Below are 20,306 nucleotides of genomic sequence, written 5' to 3' on the forward strand. Positions count from 1 at the left end.
TGCTTGGCTGACAGCCCCTCATTGGCTGTTGTTTACTAGATCCAACCTGCGGCAAATTCGATTTGCCGTGACACAGCCTACTACCAAAGCAATGATATCAACTCTGCGAGTCCATCCTTGAAGGGTTAGCTTCACCAGCTCTCGTGGAACCAACAATAGTTTGACTTAGTTGTGATACACAAGAAATAAGCTACACTTGTGGGTTCCATTCTGTGTTTCCATCAGTCAAACATAACTTTAAACTCATTTAAGGTTTTGGACTGGACCATCTCCCTATTCAGGCCATTCCACAATCCAGTGTATCTATGGAAAACTGTATTTGTTTTTATATACTTCAAGCACCTTGTCTCCTTTTCTTTCTTGAAATGTCCTCACGTTGCTCCTCATCCAATACCAACAGATTTTCTCTATTACAACTGTTTACTCCTTTCGCTGCCCTGAACACTGCAATCATGTCATCTTTTTTTCTTCCAAAGATGGCAACCCAAACTTTTTCAGTTTTCTTTCTTTGATAAATTTGTCAGGGTGGGGACCATAGTGGTTGCTGCCTTTCTTATTGTTTATTTAGGTGTGTGACCACAATACTGCTACATATTCCAACCTGCAATGACTCAGAGACACAATCAACTTCATCATCTCATTCATGTAGTGAAATGGAAACAAGTCAATGTGGCCAGAGGTCAATCAAGCCACAAACCCTAGTCACTCCGGCCCCCACTCTAGTCACTTTGGGTCTCCCCACCCAACCATCAAATAATATGTGGTTTAAAATTTTTGTTTACAAAATTGTCAAATAAAATGTGGCTTAAAACTGCACCTCTCATTAACATATCAAACAGTAGGTCCAGTGAGGCAGGAGCAGGCTTTAAGCAGGTGTTGAGTTGTCAGCTAATGTTGTTCAAATTTGTCATAAATGAAATATGTGACCTTACAGAGATCACCTGACCATGAACATTCATTGCTTCTTTGTAGAGCAGTGGGACAAGAACATTAAAAGCAATGTGGGAACTGCCTGCACTGCCATTTAATCATCTGTGACAGCCCTCTACATAGTCATTTGTCCTAATGCTTTGACCATACTCACCCATACTGACTTGGGGTTGGATTCACTTGAAATCAGTTAAATAACACTTAATTTTTAATTTTGTCAAGAGCTTTCAAGTCCCTCTAACAATCTTATTAAAATATTTTCAGGTGACAAATTACCCTGGACCAGCACTTCTATATGTTTCTGTTGTTTGTTCACTTCCCACAGAATAATTCAGATGGCCTCTTCATACCTGCCCTTACACCAGTTTGTACTCACCAGAAGGTATGTAAACAATGTTTGTGTTGAAGAGAGAGTGGAGCAGCCAGGTCCACATGCCATAAAAAGCACCCATCTTGAGTGAAGCAATGAACACTCCATTGACTGCATCCTCCACTGCTTTTCCTAGACTGAGGTGGAAAAAATAAATAAATAATAGTGATGGGCATGAGACTGTCATGAAACTACACCAGACAACACTGTTAGAAGCATTAATGAAATAACATGACACACACACACACACACACACACACACACACAAAAAAAAAAAAAAAAAAAAAAAAAAAACCTGGGTAATTATAATAATCCTCTAAAACATATATTAAATTATGTTTTAAACATTTTTAAAGAAAAAAACAGACATATACAATTTAAAAGATCAGTCAGAAAAAGTACATCCTTGTACCCACTCCCTCTGGTTTCACCCCCAAAAAAACAAAAAACAAAAAACAAAAAAAAAAAAAAAAAAAAAAAATGAAATGATAAAAATATAATGCATAATAACAAAGCAATTTCATCAAACTTGGCTGCCACAAGCAATGCTAGTGGAAGCCCTTCAAGCGCAATTGCAAGTTCTCAAAATCCGATGGTCTGCTTTATGCAGTGCAGCAGCCCTTGGCCAACTGTTTATTTAGGTATATTGGTTATCATATTGCCTACAGAATGATTAAGGACACAATAACTAAAGAAATATGTTATGACATATGTGGAATATGACCACAGGAATGTCATGGATCTCATGTTCATGTGTGTCTAATACTATACAAACAAATGCGCAAAGGATATTATATTATACATGCCAAACATTTGATTAACATGGATATTAAAATCGATATCAATTTCTTTTCATTAATTTATAATAACACATAAGTAATCTCATGACAGAGGTGCAAATGTCAATAATCATCCTTGCAGCCTGTGTCAGAACAGATAACTGAGAATATATGGCAACTCAATTTGTGGCAAAAGATCCATTACACCTACCCACCCACAGCCATACACACACACACACACACACACACTCACTGTGTCATCTGCCCAGGTGCCAGGTTTACCATAATGTCAACAGGCTTGTAAACTGGTCCACTGGCACTCAACACGTAGAACAGTGATGACATGAACACCACCTGCATGGAGAAGAAAAAGGATGCAGTATGCTGCTGCAGCACCTTAATGAAGAGTTATGAGGTGGACTATAGGGACGTAGAACAGTGATGACATGAACACCACCTGCATGGAGAAGAAAAAGGATGGAGTATGCTGCTGCAGCACCATAATGAAGAGTTATGAGGTGGACTATAGGGACTGAGATAGGACCAAAATGATTCCTAGTCTTGTAATGGCCACCAAACAATGAAGAAGCACATTTTGAAATGTTGTATAATGAACAATTTAGCAAACTGGAGCAGTCTAAAAACATTACAGCACATGAAAAAAAACTTAGCACACCCCAACACACTCACCACACTGATGAGGGCATTGAGGATGGAGAGGGATCCACCGAGGAGCAGAGAGGCAGCAGCGGTGAGGGCAGACAGGGCCAGGCTCAGGTTTCCAAGCAGCAAGCCCCAGACAGACTCCAAGACACTCATCACTGTGCCTAGGTTGTCCCCGACTACTTCACTCACCAAGGAGAAGCTCACCACACCTGCACCACCACAGGACATCATCATTATAAACATCACAGTTAAAATTGTAACCTGCTTTTATAAAACTATTGTAGGTATAAATGTGCATAAAACACTGACTTAACTCTTTTTAGCCACTGTCCCTGTTAGAATGAGGCACACAGCCATGCATTCCAGTGCATGAATGGAAGGGTGGTCTACACAAGCATTTTGCCTACCATGTTTAGAGATGTTTCATCATTTGAGCGTCTGAATGATCCAGAAAACAATAACATCGTTGGGGAAAACTGAGTGTCATCTAAAAAAAACTGGCAAAATCAATCAATCAATCAGTGGGGGCATACGCCAGGGGTCGCATCGCCTCATCCACCCTACGACGCCAAGTTCGGGGGTTCCTCCAGGCGAGTCTCCATGCAGGCCTCCTTCCCAACCCGAGTACCTCCTGGTAGGATCTACTGACTTGCTGAAGTCATGAACTCTGTGGGGGTCCCCTTGGCCTCCTCCACTCAAGATTGTATCTTACAGAGACAACCTGATGAGCAGGATCAGCTTCAGGGTAACGTGCCACGTGCCTGTATAGCCGGAGTTGGTGTTGATGGACAATACAGGTAATACTGTCGAATCAGTCTCACGGAGTAGTCGTCGGTTTGACACAAAGTTATTCCAGCGATATCCCATGATTCTGCATAGACATTTATTACCAAAGGCATCAATCTGCCTCTCCAAGTCCCCATTTAGTGTCCATGTCTCACAACCATAGAGTAAGACAGGGAGCACAAGGGACTTGAAGATCCGGATCTTAGTCCTTCTGCACAGGTATCAACAACGCCATATACTCGTGTTGAGAAAGTCCATAACACCGTGGGCCAGGCCAATCTGCTGTAAGACTTCCTGGCCAGACTCACCAAAATGCTGCAGCTAAATACTTGCCCAATGACAAATAAGTACACATACTGATACATACCACTCTTATCATGTTCGATATGAAAAAAGCTATTTGAAGAGTTGAAAAAATAGTTATATTTTGTTTAATCTATCAGTTACTGCACCTGTAGTGGTGAAGTTTTATTTCTGTCCTCAAAACTTATACTAAAAGAAAGTTGGGAAAGAGGAAAGATAGTAAGATACATATAAGAAAGTTTGCTACAGAATGAGGTAACTTTTCTCTTTCTCTTCTGACAAATACTAAATCCATAAACATGCACTTACGGTCTCCGTGAAAACCTTGGCTGAGCTGTGGTTAGCAATACAGCCCACATAAAAAAACAATGACAAGATATAATGTAGTCAACCACTTAATATTTGGTCATCATTGGCTTCTTGATGATATCTTACAAGCATCTGCATACATTGGCTTATAAAGTAATCCATGTCCATAGACTGTGTCTACATATCCCAGAGTGCCATTTTGAGCTTCTTAATCATTTTGATGCTAAGTACTCGCAGCGACGACTAGCGTAACTTGACGGTGGTACTAAATCCTCACTGCGAGTTCCAGTCGCACTCAAATTACCCGCGTATGAGAGTGTTCCAACAATATTTCTCACCCCACAGCATTGCCAATTCAGTGGGTTTTCCAGTAAATTCGGTGGAAAATCATATCAGCCTAGCGCGGAAAATCAATGAATGAGTAACTGGTGGATGTTCTTGTCCAATATAGCGGCATTTTTGCATACATTCACCTATCACCTGACTGATTCTTTGACCAAATAATTGTAAATTTTGCAGTTGGCAATACTACCTTGCCAGCAATACATGAAGAGATCTCTGCAATTGCTTCAATATGGCTGACCGTCGCACACACAGTGACATAAGTGTTCACAGGCAACACCCCCTGAACGTGCCTATAGGTTCGCAGGAGAGGCATACATAACCAAATCCTATAGATCTGGGCCTCCTCTTTCCAATGGTGTTTTGGGTTTTAGCTGTGATGAATAATTTTTGAGATACAGAGGTTAAAACAGACCCCCTCCCCCCACTGGGCTGCATGAGTGCACCTGAGGGGATAGTCGCCTCCCTCGCCATGCGCAGTGACAGGGTTAAGTGATGACATGGTCACATCATTTCCATTCTTAAAATCTAAGCCTTCTCACTGTCTGAGCAGTACTTGCCAACCATTGTCATAATTTAAATGGAAAATAACTAGTTGCTATAAAACAGTAAACAAAAAAAGAAATACCCCAAAAAACTAACAAAATGTTTATGTCCACTTTGCAGAGCTACCACATGGCTAATGGCCATTCAATAAACGCTCATATTGAGAACTATGACCCTGAATTCTTAGAAATACAATATTTCAAATCCCTTTAGAATGCAACATCCAAACCAAAACAAACCACACCCAATGCATACATGCACTTCAAACCACAACTCTGACAAGGTTTAGTGAGAGACTGAACGTAAAACACAACACCAAAATGAAAGACAAATGGAGAAAAAAAGTACAACTTTTGGACCAGGTCCTCAATAATGATGATAATAATGATAGAAATAAAAAAATAATGCCAATAATAACAATAAGAAATATAGTATAAATTATAATAATGAAAATAATAATAACAGCACAAGAAGAGAAGCAGTAGTGGTAAATGACTGACCTCCTGCTGTTGTCTCTGAGTTCCATGTTGAAGAAGATAAGGAGGGAAGAGGAAGAAGGGAAGCGAAAAAGGAGGGAGATAAAAAAAAGTTCTTAGTAATTTTGGTTGGACTTTGATCAGGAAAGATCAGGAAAGTCTGCAGGACAGAATAAATGCTAGAGCTTTTGGAAAAAAAAAGTTGAACCCCACTTATAACCTGCTGCTTCAAACCTGTGGGTCATTATAATGTGTTAGTGACAATGGTGCACTCAGGCCCAATGGTGAAGTCCGAGTAATACTGGGTAGAGCGTTGTATGAAGAATTTAAGATAACTTTCCCTCCTCTGTTTATGTGTAAAGCAGGTAAACTAATAATATTGCTCGTTTCATTACAACGTTGATGAAAAAAAACTAATACATTGTTTAATAAAAAATTTTAGAGGGTAAAATTATCATACAAACATACCTCTTCCTGTAACAGCTGACCAAGTGCCAGTACTTGTGCAGTGTTTATTATCAGTTCGATATTTTCATTGCCTGATTTTTTCTTTTATTTTAGAAAGAAGCATCTATATGAATGTATTCAAAGCAAAGTTAGAGAGAAAGAGTATGTTTCCACCAAAGGTAAGTACTAGCAGCAATGTTTTAGGCGAAGTTATTGATGTGCAATAGAAATTTTTATAGGTGATAAGGTAAGTTACCTGGTGTGCGCTTCAGACCCTCCATGAGTGAGTCAAAGCTCATGGCCACAGCCTCGGAGGTGACCACAGGCCCAGTGGTGTGTGTGGGGGGGTGAGCAGCCACCCATGCCTGGTACACCCGGTCCCAGAGCTCCACCACCTAAAGCATAGACACTGCATTATAGGCATGCATGCACACAGAGGCGATGTGACTCAAGTGCTCAGGGCAATAATGGGAATAGACAAAATTAATCAGTGAAGATCAAACATGGGATGGGGAAGCAACTAGAGGATATGGAGAAAAAAACAAAACACACAAAAAAAAAAACAAGACACAAGGTGCTTGAAGGATCTTAGGGAATATAGTTCTCCATATAAGTGCAGTGAGCTGTGGAAAGGCCTGGACAGGAGATCATCCAGCCCAAATTTCTAAATAGATTCAAAGCTACTTTTGACCAATTTAGAGACCGAGATGGGACACCACAAGTGTAGCTCATTTCCTGTATATTACGACTAAACAAATACTCACACCCATACACCTGAAAACACAAGATTGTCTAAGGGACATGTCAGCTGTTGACAAACAAAAGTTTCATTTAACTAGTACATTAAAGAAGAGGTGAAGAAATTGATCTGCCCCAGGTTAGAATATGCAGCAGTAGTATCCCCAAATGAAAGGAACCGTAAAAGAAAGAAGAGAGGTGATAAGAACAGACAAAAAGGAAAAAGATGTGTTGGAATGGGATGGGGGAGCAACTAGAGGACATACAAGAAAATTCTAAAAAACAAGATGTTTGAAAAGATATCAAACCACAGCTTTCCCGATATATACAATGAACAGTGGAACAGCCAGGACAAAGTTGTTTGTTTCAAAAACTTAAATGAGTTTAAAACTAAGTTTGACCAATTGAGACTCAATAGATGGATTTCTGTAAGTGTGGCTCATATCCCGTATATCATAACTATGTAAACACACACACACACACACACACACACACACACACCTTACCTGTTTTTCCAGTTGTGCTGCCTTCACATCATCTGTCTCCCCCAGCATTCCTCGCACCTAAGGGAAGGAATATTCTCTTAATGTGTTTATGCGTTTTTGTACGTTTCTGTGTGTGTGTATGTGTGTGTGTGTGTGTGTGTGTGTGTGTGTGTGTGTGTACTAAGTTGTTTCTACAACACTGCTCCAACTGGCTGTTACTAGTCCCTAGATGGTGTGATTCAATTATGGTTACACTTGAGTTGTGTTTGGTGGCATTTTCTTGTCTGTTAGTTCTGAAATGATACTGAAAGCTGCATCTTCCTACTGATGGCCAATGAACACTAACATATTAGGCTAGAGTGGTCTACATACAAACACACAAAAGAAAACATTTATAACTATAAACTAACAAGTATTAAAGTAAGATTACTGTCCACTACTTAGTTCACCTAACAAGGGAGCATAGGGGTTTGGGGGAGGCAGGCATGATGACCTAGCAGTTAATAGAAGTTCTGTATCAATACTGCTGCAAAGGTGACTGTTATGTCAAAAAGTTTACAAGTTAATGGACCAACACTGGGATTCAAATGGTCTCGCCTGGACCTCTATACTTCACAGCGCTACATATGAATATACGCATAAATTATGCATGCACGATATCATGTATGTACTATGTATGTACAGAGATAGATATATAAATACAGATCAATAGATAGCTAAATAGATAGACAGATAGGTGTGTGTGTGTATAATTCACCTCTTGGTCTGCTGCGGGTCTCTCTCGAGACAGCCAGCCGTTCTCCTACGGAAGAGCACAGAGCTCATAGTACCAATCTTTGAGTAGGACTGAGACCACTCACACACAACACGCCGCGACAACGAGGTCACGACTCCTTGCCTTACGTCGCGTACCTACTCATTGCTAGGTGAAAAGGGACTACACGTGAAAGAAGGTAAACCCAACTTATCTTCACCCGGCCGGGGAATCGAACCCCAGTCCTGGTTACCGGGCCGTGTACTGAGCTACCGAGCCATGTGGTGTGTGTGTGTGTGTGTGTGTGTGTGTGTGTGTTTACATATTTACCTATTTGTAGTCTACAGGGCCTGAGCTAAGCTCTAATAGTCCCATCTCCATATCTACATTCATCCAGCCTTTCCTTCATTTGATGGACACTGCTCGCCTCCACCACCTCTTCCCGCAAGCTGCTCCAGGTGTTAACACTTCTATGTGAAAAACTATACTTTTTCAAGTCACTCAAACAGGTTCCTTTATTAAGTTTCTTTCCATGTCCTGTCAGCCCCTTCATTCTCACACTAGAGAAGAGATCATCTCTATCCACCTCATCAAACTTATTTACCAACTTATACAGTGTGATTAGATCTCCTCTCTTCTTTCTTTGTTCCAGTGTCGTCAAGTCCGTCTCCTTCAATCTGTCTTCATACGTCATATTCGAGAGTTCTGGGACCATTTTTAGTCCCAGAACTCTCGCATATGACGTATGAAGACAGATTGAAGGAGATGGACTTGACGACACTGGAACAAAGAAGGGAGAGAGGAGATCTGATCACAGAAGTTGGTAAATAAGTTTGATGAGATGGATAGAGATGATCTCTTCTCTACTGTGAGAACACAGGGGCTGAGAGGACATGGAAAGAAACTTAATAAAGGAACCTGTTTGAGTGACTTGAAAAAGTATAGTTTTTCACACGTGTGTGTGTGTGTGTGTGTGTGTGTGTGTGTCTGTGTGTGAGCATGCCCTTTAGTACAATGGTGCTGGCCTTTATGTGTGTGTGTAGCCATACACTCAACATATACAAGCTGTCAAAATAAGCTTGGAAAAAATAAATAGATCTAAGAATCATTAAAGAATGGATGATCACCCATTCATACCAGAACATTAGCTGATAGTCCTTGGAAAAAAAAAAAAATGTCCAGAATGTAGGAAAGAAGGAAAAGGAATTTAGCATATTGTTTTCCTGTTTCATTCATATAGAATTTTGCAGTGAAGAAAAGGCAAACTGCCAAGCACAGCAAAACTATCACACTCTTAGAAGACTAACCAACAAGCTGTCTTAACATCATCTCTGTAGAGTGCCAAAAAATAACTATAAATAACAGAACAACATACAAAACAACACACAAAGCTATGGATATGCTGCTTAAAAGGGCAACCTAGGATAGGTTGATGCAACAAAAAAATCCACAAGATAAACAGTTTCCCACCAAGCTGTGCTGCAAGTCCTCTGCTCATTATAAAACTTACCTGTACACTATTATTGTGATTCACTTTATTTGTGGACTTCAGGAGACTCTTAAAATCTAATCTATATAATATTAAATGAATATCTTGAAATACCATTACTAAGTTCTACAAAGTGCCCTGGCCTTAAAACCAGTCAATCAACAGAGGACACTCATTCCATGAGCTGACATTAAAATAGCATAATAATATACACAACTTGCTCTCACAACCATGCACAACGGCATTCACGAAAGAAGCAATTTTTCATTCTGTGAGAACATGAGTCGCCACCTATGCTCTCATCACTCTTGTGCCATTTATGATTGATGGAACTTTGAAAGAGAAATTTAAAATGCCCAAATCTCTGAAGTGGCTGGCATGAAAAAAAACAAAAAAAAAAAAAAAAAAAGAAGACGACGACGACGACTTGCAGCACACTACTATTAAGAGGGTGTGTATGAATGCGTCATGGCATACACAAGCACACCCCCATTACACACACAAGTATGCTCTAGTGAAGACAAGCCAACATGGCACACACACACCAACACTCACCACCTTAGAAGCATTAATGGTGGTGTGGCCGCCTTCCCCCTCCACCAGCTATATCATCACACCAACACCACAAAACCACCACCACCACCACCATCACCATCACCACAGCAGAGGGAGAGAAGGGGGGAAAGATTCAGGGAAGTAGAAGAGGTGAGGGAGATGAAGTTGAAATTAACATTTTAAAAAGAAAATTATACCCAGAATTTGCTAATTCAACTCCCACATATAAACCTTATTTTTCTTTCTGAGAATTCTGGCAAAAGAAAGAAATGAAAAATACAAACTTTAAGCAAGTCAAAAAGTTAAAATATGAAACACACACTTTCTCTCACACACACACATATGTGTGTGTGTATATATAAATATATCCTGATCTCTTTCCCAGTGGCCTAAATTCAAATTACAGTTGATTTACAACTGAGATTCACATCTTTTGGACAACAATTTTCACTTTTCTGCCTTGAAGATATCACTGATAATTTGCTAAGATGTGTCTGTATTTTGTGGCTCACAGGCTTGAAGCCATGCCTTATAGCAAATCATTGATATTAAGTACACACACACACACACACACACACACACATATATAGGTAACTCGATTTATGCGAGTTATATATATATATATATATATATATATATATATATATATATATAAATTATATATATGTCTATATATATATATAGATATATATATATATATATATATATATATATATATTATATATATAAATATATATGTATATATATATATATATATTATATATAAATGTATATATATATATATATATATATATATATATATATATATATATATATATATATATATATATATATATATATATATATATATATATATATATATATATATAATAGAGCCACGAGGGCACCTGGATATGGGAAAAACCCGGATATGGTGTAAGTTAAGTCTATGGACCTGAAAACCCAGCTTTCGATCACGGCCTTCCATAAAGGCAATGACAGAGTACTGCATATGTGCTTCAGTCCATACTCATAATATGGCACGCCCCATGGCCATAGCTGGGCATTATCGCGATAAGTTATCGCGATACTTTATTGCTGATAACAAGATCGGGCTATCAGCCATCCGTTACTTATTTAAATATATATCGGGATCTTCATTACTTTTGTAACCAAACTAGCAATAATCGATACTTTTTTCCGCCTCTCAGAGTCTCCTCCCTACTGCGTATGCGTGGCCCAGGCGCCCGGTGTTGTATGAAAAAACTTTGGGGTATGAAATATCTTCGGTGTAGAGATTTCATACTTAGATCGTCAACATTAAAACACTAGGTTATTTTTATGTTAGACTCAAAAGTCAATATTTCAAAGAGAAAAATCATTTAACTTTGCCCAAAAAATGATTATTCACTGCCTTAAATTTGATATTCCATATTTGTTTGTGAGCATGATATGGTATTGAAGGCACCCGGTGTTGTGTTATTTGGTGTCCCATCGTCAAAAGCTAGCGCTTTTGGTTACAAACACTGGTCTCTTGTGAACTGCGCATCTTCAGACCAGTAAGCATAGCCCTGTACAGTCTCACAAAGCATTTTAACACATTAAGAGTTGCTGGAAGGCTGAATCAGACATACAGTACCACCATCCTTGCTGTTTCAAGAGCGACACTCTGTACATATGAATACAACTCGTACAGAGTGTCGTTCTAGAAACAGCGAGGATGGTGGTAGTGGTACTGTATGTCTGATTCAGCCTTCCAGCAACTCTTAATTACGGTTAAAAAGCTTTGTGAGACTGTACAGGTCTACGCTTGCTGGTCTGAGTATGCGCAGTTCACGAGAGACTAGTGTTTGTAAACAAAAGCCCCAGCTTTTGACAGTGGGAACGCCTTATAACACAACACCGGTTCAGGCGTTTTTAGTATTAACATCCTTATGTACGTGTCAACGTGTGATTTTCAGGTTTTGTAAGTTTTCTAAAATACAGATAATGAAGATTTTAATTCATCTATGTTTTTTTTATTTGAAATATGAATATAGTATCTTTTTCGCCTATCGGACTTATCACTGGCTAGTATCGAAATTGTGGATTTATATCGGGTATCGGTTATCGGTTATCGCCTATATTTGTGTCTCCAGTTAACGACTATCGGTTATCACCGATAAGGTTTTCCATTATCAGTTATCGGTTATTGGGAATAAGGTTTTCTGTTATCGTGCCCAGCAAAGCCCATGGTTTTGTAACAGTCAGTCTGCACCAGGGAGTGAAATGCGCGGGATTGATGTGCTCCAGGTGCTGAGAAAAGGGTTCGAGCAGCGTCGTCTCAGTTAGCACTCGTGGCAATCTCTCCCTGGCTTATCGCAGTCCTACTGCATCTTGGGGGGGTCTGTTACTTGGGATTCGGCAATTAGGCGCGACAGCCTCAGCCGCTAACCCACTGCTGGGGTGCCAAGCCCCGTGTTCACAGGCAGCAGCTAATGTTCCCCTGCCTGGCCAATCACAGCAGCGGGCCCTGGACCCAACCCAGAAAAGCCCAGTTATTTGTGGCAGCTTAACCACCCTAGTCTGCACCATTGTGTTTACCACGTAGACTTTCTAGGAGACCCAGCACTGCCACAAGAAACTTTTTACAGGTCCAGTTTTACAAAACTGGAAGCCCGACGCTCTGTGCTGTTCTTAGGTGCGCGCCCGCGGCTTTATCGCTGCGTAGCTGCATTAGCAACCTCGTGGCTACGAGCACCACGGGCTTTACCACCCGGGTCAACCAGAAGGCATACCAGAGCAATACCTGAAGCGGTCCGGGCCGGCAACAGGCATCAAGTGCTCAAAGCAGGCTTCTATACGGACACCCGGGCAGACACCCCAGGGCGCTATCCTTTTAAGCCCGGCAATGAGCCCGAAGGCCCATAGACGCTGGGCAAGTACGCCAGGCCGCCCCACTCTGAGTGAGTGGGGAGGATAACCAAGGAGTCAGTGACAATCTGGCGCATCCGCTTGCGCGGTGATCTGTGGCTGTTTAGTTCCACAGTGTTGCCCTTGCGAGCCAGAGGGGGCGGGTACCCCCTGCACAATGCATCCATTGGGATCACGGGGAGGCCAGCCACAAGAAGTAACCACGATTTACGGCAACCCCGCACCTCCAGATCAGGCTGGCCTATGGGACTTCCGAACCCCTGTGGGCCCCTTTACTCGCCTTACCATAAACATGGTAAAGTCCTTCTTTCACATGTCGGACCGAGGGCGGTACTTACCAGCATTTTGTATTCCGCCCTCACTCCCGCAGGAGTGCTAGCGGACCCGCACGCCTTCTCCACGGGGACGGAGCCCTACTCACCTAGTCCAGTCTGGATTTAGGCAGTCATCAAGGCTTAAGCTAGGGTTCGCACTGTGTTTCATTTAAACAGTCCTTTGAAACTCCTGCCATTTAAACCTGCACTGCCTTGACTTTCACCACTTCGATATGGTCTGCAGCGCTCGGCAAGAATGTTTACGTGCCAGTTGTACTGTGAAGCACACAGCTTTCCAGCGAACCTTCGCACCAGGATGCCATATCATTGCTAAGTGCAAGCTGGGGCGCGACTTACGGGTGAGGTATGCCACCCGGGCAGAGCTCAGAGGCATCACACGGGCAATTTGAACGACTTTTGGTGGCGCGTGACATTTATTTATTTATTTTTGGAAAAAATTAAACATTTTTTAAAACTCCCGGATACGAGCGAGGTCGGATACGGTGCACCCGGATAACTGAGGGTTTACTGTCCAGTAATATCTCAGTTTACAAGTTTAATTCATTCTGGGATTTTGCTTGCAAACCAAAAACTGGTAAACCAAAACAAACTTCCCATTTAAATTAATGTGAATCCCATTAATGCATCCTATATCCCAAAATAATATTAACATAAAAATAATTTTAAATGTTATTTTATATGGAATAAAAGGAATTTGCTAACAAACAGCAATGATAAACAATATAAATATAGTATAATAATATAAATATAAATAATATAAATAATATGGTATAATATATAAATAATATAGTAATAATATAGTGCTGAAAACACAAAGATCACACACTAGAACACAAACATAAGTGGACACAAAAGTGCTACCTCGGCGAGTGTACAATGTGTACTGAAGGCGGTGTTGCACTGGGCATTTTCTTCCAATCGTTGAAGCTATGAGCAACCGTGGTTGCCTGTACTCGCAACCAGGAATGAGTTGTTGGTTTGGGTAAACACTCCTGTCCTCCCGTCTTTGAAGCCATGATCGTACCCACTTCCAACTAACCCCTTCACTCTGGCGACGTCGATGTCGGCGTCCGACGGCGTCACCGTTAGTCCTCTTCTAAACCTCTTAATCCTCTTCTAAAGCTCTTAAGAGGAAATGGAAGAGAATTAAGAGGAATTTAGAGGAAGATTGAGAGGTTTAGAAGAGGATTAATCCTCTTCCATTTCCTCTTGACCCTTTCCATACTGTGACGCTGACGTCTGTGTCACGGATGGAAAGGGTTAACCACAGCAACAAGTCCATAATTTGAGTAACGGCAGCACAAGTCACAACAGCCCTTACTTTTGCAAACATTGTCATGTGGATACAGGGCAACTGGTTTGTTTATGTTGTGGATACGGGCAACTGACCTTGGTCATGTGTGACGCACACCCAGAAAAGTTGGAGTTGCTGGTTGCGCCTACTGCAATGCAGTTGGGAGGAAAAAGGTCCAGTGTGACACCAGCTTGAGACCCCATTCCCACTGTTTTCTGTCTGAGCGCTCTCGTCTTGGAGCGAATAACGGGAACCCACACTCTCGTCTTTGACAGGTACAAACAGGATGCTCCAAGGATGTACATCAAGCCACCACTCGTAAACCAAGGCATCTTTGGTGAAATGTTTTTGCTCTTAAATCAAAATGCTCGTAAACTAATATATATATATATATATATATATATATATATATATATATATATATATATATATATATATATATATATATATATATATATATATATACATACATACATATATATATATATATATATATATATATATATATATATATTTATTTATATATGTATATATATATATATATATATATATATATATATATATATATATATATATATATATATATATATATATATATATATATATGTATATATATACATATGAAAGTTGTTGAAGCAATGAAGTATGAAACGTTTAAATATAAGCTTCTGCAAATATGATGAAATCATGCAAGTTTTAGAGGAAAAAATTCTGATGTGGATATTATACAACATCTTTGATGTGTGCCACAAGTTAAATCTAATGTTTCTAAGGCAACATTTAGCACTTCCAAAAGCATATTAGAGACACTTGTAGCTAATTACATGGCTATTCTAAGTATCCATCATTGAGGAACTTGTGAACACTTGGACAAGTTGGATGCTTGGACTACTGGGACAGGGAGCTAGCACTAGGTCAGGGGCACAAAAGGTAACTTACATACACCTCAGAGCATAACTAGGAATATGCATTCATTAAACACATTACTGAGTTAAAATATCCCAGATTAGCTATTCAGGCAACAATGTTTCAAACTATCCTACACTAAAATCCATTTCACATTAAATTACTGCATGTTATCATAAAACCCCAAATGAATCAGCATAAATGAAGTTAGCTGTTTTACATTCAAGACAAGTAAAGATCTGAGAAGAATAAAGTAATGGCAAGTTCAGAAATTTATAGAGGAAGAGAGAAAAGGAGAGAAGGAAAGTATGGAAGAAGATCATTTATTCTCTATGCTTTATTTTTCTCATTACTTACCATGGTGGCGATCCACTGCCGACCATAAATGTAACCCTCATCCAGTGCATTGGTCATCACCTCCCCAAGACCATCTGGTAGCAGTGCCAGGAACTGTGGGTTGTTCACTATTGTTGAGTTGATCACCTGACTCCCCAGGCTGACCAGTGCCATGCTCTCAGCTTGGATCTGAAGAAAGGATCATTCAAAGTCAAAACAGTCCATAGAGAGTTCAGGAGTACAGAGGTGGAATAAGTGACAGATTATCTTTTTTTTTCTAGTATTCTCTTAGGAAAGACCACATAATGTATAAGCCACCATGTGTGATAAAGGAACAAATGCCAAACCCATGAATTTCCCTCTGTTCTTGCCTTTCTCATACTTTTAATTTGCTGAGAAGGGGCAACCACCTGTATCACTCAGTAGCAGCCTCTCTCTCATTCCTATTCAGTATTCTCTGGTGAGAGTTTCCCTCTCCCTCCAGTTACACCCCATTTCATGCAGGACTTCATGACATAACAGAGCACACTTTTTGGTACATTTGAAATTCTGGTGGCACGCAAAATAGTCGAGTAGGTCAATTTGTCTTTCCTACATTGTATGTTTAAAAAATAATATCAAGTATGAAAATCAAATTCATCTCAAAATATTTCGAGTAAAAGCTTTTTTTACACATTTTTACTCAAGTTTACAACAGCCCAGCTCTGCTCACTGAACTTTTTTGCAGTAAAGGTATCAAGTTTAGGCACAGCTTGGGACCAGCACCTTATGTTTGCTTGGAACTTCTCTACTTTATCACCAAAGCCTACTCTACTGATCACCATCACTTCCTCACCTGTACAGCAAGGTAGATGGATGCTGTAACAGCAAAGAAGATGACAGAGAGGATGAGAAAGAGAGTAACCAGAGCATCCACTGCTGCCACCAGGATCTTCACTGCCTGACTGTCTGTGCGCACCAGTAACTGTGTGAGTACAGATATAAGACACTTGCACATACATCCACTTGTGCTTACACACCCACACACACAACACAAACCAAACATGCAAGCAGATATCAAATAATATGACAAGGTACAACCTTCAGAGTAAAAACAATGCTACTTTGAAATGAAATGTGCATAATTCTGAACACAAACAATGCTGGCAAAGAACATCGTTATATATGCAAACTTTAAAAAAAAAGGAGATTAAGCTCATTATCATGTATACCAAGAAAAGTTAACTCCACATTTCCTTTTCCTCCTCCTCCTCTCCTTCTCTTACTATTACTAATCTGGTTTGGGTTTCTGCAATGAACTACCATCACCAATCAAAAACATCACAACCACCAGCATCATTATCTCATCTGCCTTCCTCTTCACCACCCTCACAATAATGACTGATCCTCATCACCACCACAACATCCCTTCCCTCACCTTGACCACCCCTCTTATGGGTGCTGGCAGCAGTGCAGGGCGCCGGGGGCCGAGGAAGGTTGCCATCCTGTCTCGTACCGCCCCCACCACATTGGCTACCACACTGCCATTCACTGCACTCCATGCCAGGTACCGGGAGGCTGTGAGGTTGTGTTTGTTATCAATAGAGAAGCTATATTCATCAGCATGTTTGCATTTTTACAAAGCAAGCAATTACCAGTTTCTTTCCTAGCATACATGACAGACACAAAGAAAACATAAATGGAAACAGTATCTAAGCTACAAAATTACAAAAAAAAGTCAAAGAAAAAGTACATATGTATTATCTATCTAGGAAAGGTAAAGTTGGGAGCATACACTACATCTGCACATGGCCTTGCTGCTCATTTCTGTCTCATTAACCCTGGAACCTGTAGTGAAAAAGAACCTATTACCTCGAGATGTACATCGTGTGACATTCGGGTTCACAGTTTACCTTTCCCAGATTTCCCCAGGTACTGATTTACTGACCGGCCCAAAGGGGAGAATGAACAACTGGGTGAGCTAAGCAACAACTCCCCAAACCAGGATTAAACATGGGCTCATGGATTCTTAGCTAGACATGCTAACCACTACACCACAGAGGACAATACCAATAAAAATAACTACAGGGTTATGAGGACAAGCCCACAATCACTTTTCCCTTGAAAAATTTTACCTAAAAAGAATATTAATAAGGAACTCTACAAAAAACACCATGTACCTCACTGTACTGAATTTAATTTTAATTACACAACAAAAATGCTACTTTTTAACTCTTTCAATACGTGACGCAGACGTCGGCGTCACAGTATGGAAAGGGTTAAGAGGAAATGGAAGAGGATTAATCCTCTTCTAAACCTCTTAATCCTCTTCCATTCCCTCTTAATCAATCCTCTTCTAAACCTCTTAAGAGGAAATGGAAAAGGATTAAGAGGTTAAAAGAGGAAAATGGAAGAGGATTAATCCTCTTCCATTTCCTCTTAACCCTTTCCATACTGTGACGCCGACATCTGCGTCACCGTATTGAAAGGGTTAACAGCCATAGTGTTAGTCTTCCCCATTCCCTTCCCATCCCCATCCCCATACGCGGGACTGGGGTATGCATAAGCCGCCCCATCCCCTTCCCATCCCCAAGACGGATATGAGGGCCAGACCACAGGGCCGTGCAGAGGGGGGGGCGGAGGGGGCTCGAGCCCCTGCCCCTTTGAACCTTGATGCCCGAAGTGCCCTTTTGCAGCATTTAAGGGGCGCCAAATTGAAGCTGAAAGTCATGAAATAACTAACCCGTAACTTCAAATCTTAGTTTTTTTTTCTTTTTTTGTGTATGTGTTTTATATATACTTAATGGTTGACTGGTTGTTTAATACCAGCATTTATTATAATAATAATTTTTATGTTATCACCGTAATCATAATTTTTATTACGAACCTATCAGTCAGTAAAGTGCAGAAATATGTAATAGTTTCCCCCTTTAATCTATTGTTGCGACCTCGAAAATGATGTTCGGAAAACCCGCCCTGTCCCGTTAGGAAGGCGGGCGAGGGAAAGCTTGTGTTTACTGTTTTGCCTATGGTATAGGTAAGCATAGTGGAATTCCCCTCATGTATGTTAAGTTTTGACCTATTTTGGGCCCATAGGTGCCTCAAGTACAGTGTGGAAATGATTTTTCTAAAGAGATGCTTGTATTTTGCACCTGTCCAATCTTCCAGGTAACTGCGATGGCTTCTAATGCTTTGCAGCAGAAAGACATGGACCTGGGTGCAGCATACAAAGTTGTTAATGGAGTTTTACAGGAACTGGCACACAGCAGAACAGAGGAGAAGTTTGATAATATGTATAAACAGGCTACAGAGAAGGCTGCATCAGTGGGCCTGGACCCTCCAACTGAGATTCCTGGTCAAGCTAGGAGGAGGAAAATGCCAGCTAAGTATAAGTTCACTGCCAGAACAGCTACCTTTGATCACACTTTCCCTACTTTGCAAGACTACTATCGTGTTAAAGTGTATTACGTTTTTGTGGACACAATGACACACGAGCTTCGGAGACGGTTCAAAGGAGAAGATAACTCCACTTGGGAATTCCTTAATGCTTTCCACAGCCTGATAGCTCCAGAGAACTGGAAAACAACAAATCCCCCAACAGAAGTACTGCAAGCTGTGAAAAAACTCTGTCAGTTCTATAACATTGAAGTAGACATATTGCAGACAGAACTTAAGGTGTTCCATGCATCATACTCATGCCCCTCACCCATCAGTGTGACATCTATTCTTACAGTGGTCAAAGAAAACAATGCACATATGGTTTTCCCTAACTTGACTGAGCTGCTGAAGACATATGGCACCCTCCCGGTGTCTACAGCTACTGTGGAACGTTCTTTCTCAAAACTGAAGCTGGTGAAAACAAAACTGCACCCTTTGCAGAGAGGATAGGTTGTCAGACCTTCTTTACTTGCGATTGAAAAGGATATTCCAGTCAACCTTAGTGAAGTCATTGATATTTTTAAATGCATGGGTAACAGGAAGTTGCTGTTGTAACTGCAAGAGAAGATGCCACTGTAATGTACACACACACACACACACACACACACACACACACACACCTTAGTGACCTTCTCTAAGTTCTCTTATCTATTCTTTCATCAATCAGTTACTTTTAGTTACATTAATAATATTATAAAATAACTATGAATAAAGCCTACATCATTGATGTCTATGATATCTGTTAATAAATGCAGGCTGGATTATGAAGCAATAAACATTTAAGATTTCAGAAATATGAACTTAATTATTACTGGCCACTCTCTACTAATTTATACATCGAGTAATTTGAGTATGAACAATGATGTGGTATGTTGTGATTCGATGTTATCTTTATGAATATGGGTTGCTACAATTCAGCCTGTTATAGTCAGGTATGCTTTTGTATCCTTTCTCAAATTCATGCTCCATGTGCCCCTTTTAAACTTTTGAGCCCCTGCCCCTCCAATGGTCTCTGCACGGCCCTGCCAGACCAAGACCAATCTGCACGTCATAATAATGTTGGCAGCACTTTCAAACCAATAATTACAGAAAACAAAATAAATAATGCATTTTTCACACAACATTGTATTCATATACATTATATATCATAA

At 40.3% G+C, this 20,306-nt stretch overlaps 1 protein-coding gene across 8 annotated transcripts in view; it reads right to left on the bottom strand.

Annotated features, from left to right (window-relative positions):
- The window catches only part of LOC127008085 (transmembrane protein 245-like), a 51,738-nt gene that overhangs the window by 19,234 nt on the left and 12,198 nt on the right, over nt 1–20,306 (bottom strand). For 6 of the 8 annotated variants that reach the window (XM_050879656.1, XM_050879652.1, XM_050879657.1 and 3 more), the window contains exons 11-19: nt 17,156–17,295; nt 16,574–16,702; nt 15,760–15,927; nt 9,976–10,023; nt 7,199–7,255; nt 6,211–6,349; nt 2,770–2,954; nt 2,333–2,433; nt 1,307–1,437 (exon numbers count right to left, since the gene is read on the bottom strand). In XM_050879656.1, coding sequence (XP_050735613.1) covers nt 1,307–1,437; nt 2,333–2,433; nt 2,770–2,954; nt 6,211–6,349; nt 7,199–7,255; nt 9,976–10,023; nt 15,760–15,927; nt 16,574–16,702; nt 17,156–17,295 — 1,098 coding nt within the window. The other 2 variants (XM_050879658.1, XM_050879659.1) reach the window with 2 other exon arrangements.

This window comes from Eriocheir sinensis, chromosome 37, assembly GCF_024679095.1.
Source record: "Eriocheir sinensis breed Jianghai 21 chromosome 37, ASM2467909v1, whole genome shotgun sequence".
In the NCBI taxonomy this organism is placed as follows: Eukaryota; Metazoa; Arthropoda; class Malacostraca; order Decapoda; family Varunidae; genus Eriocheir; species Eriocheir sinensis.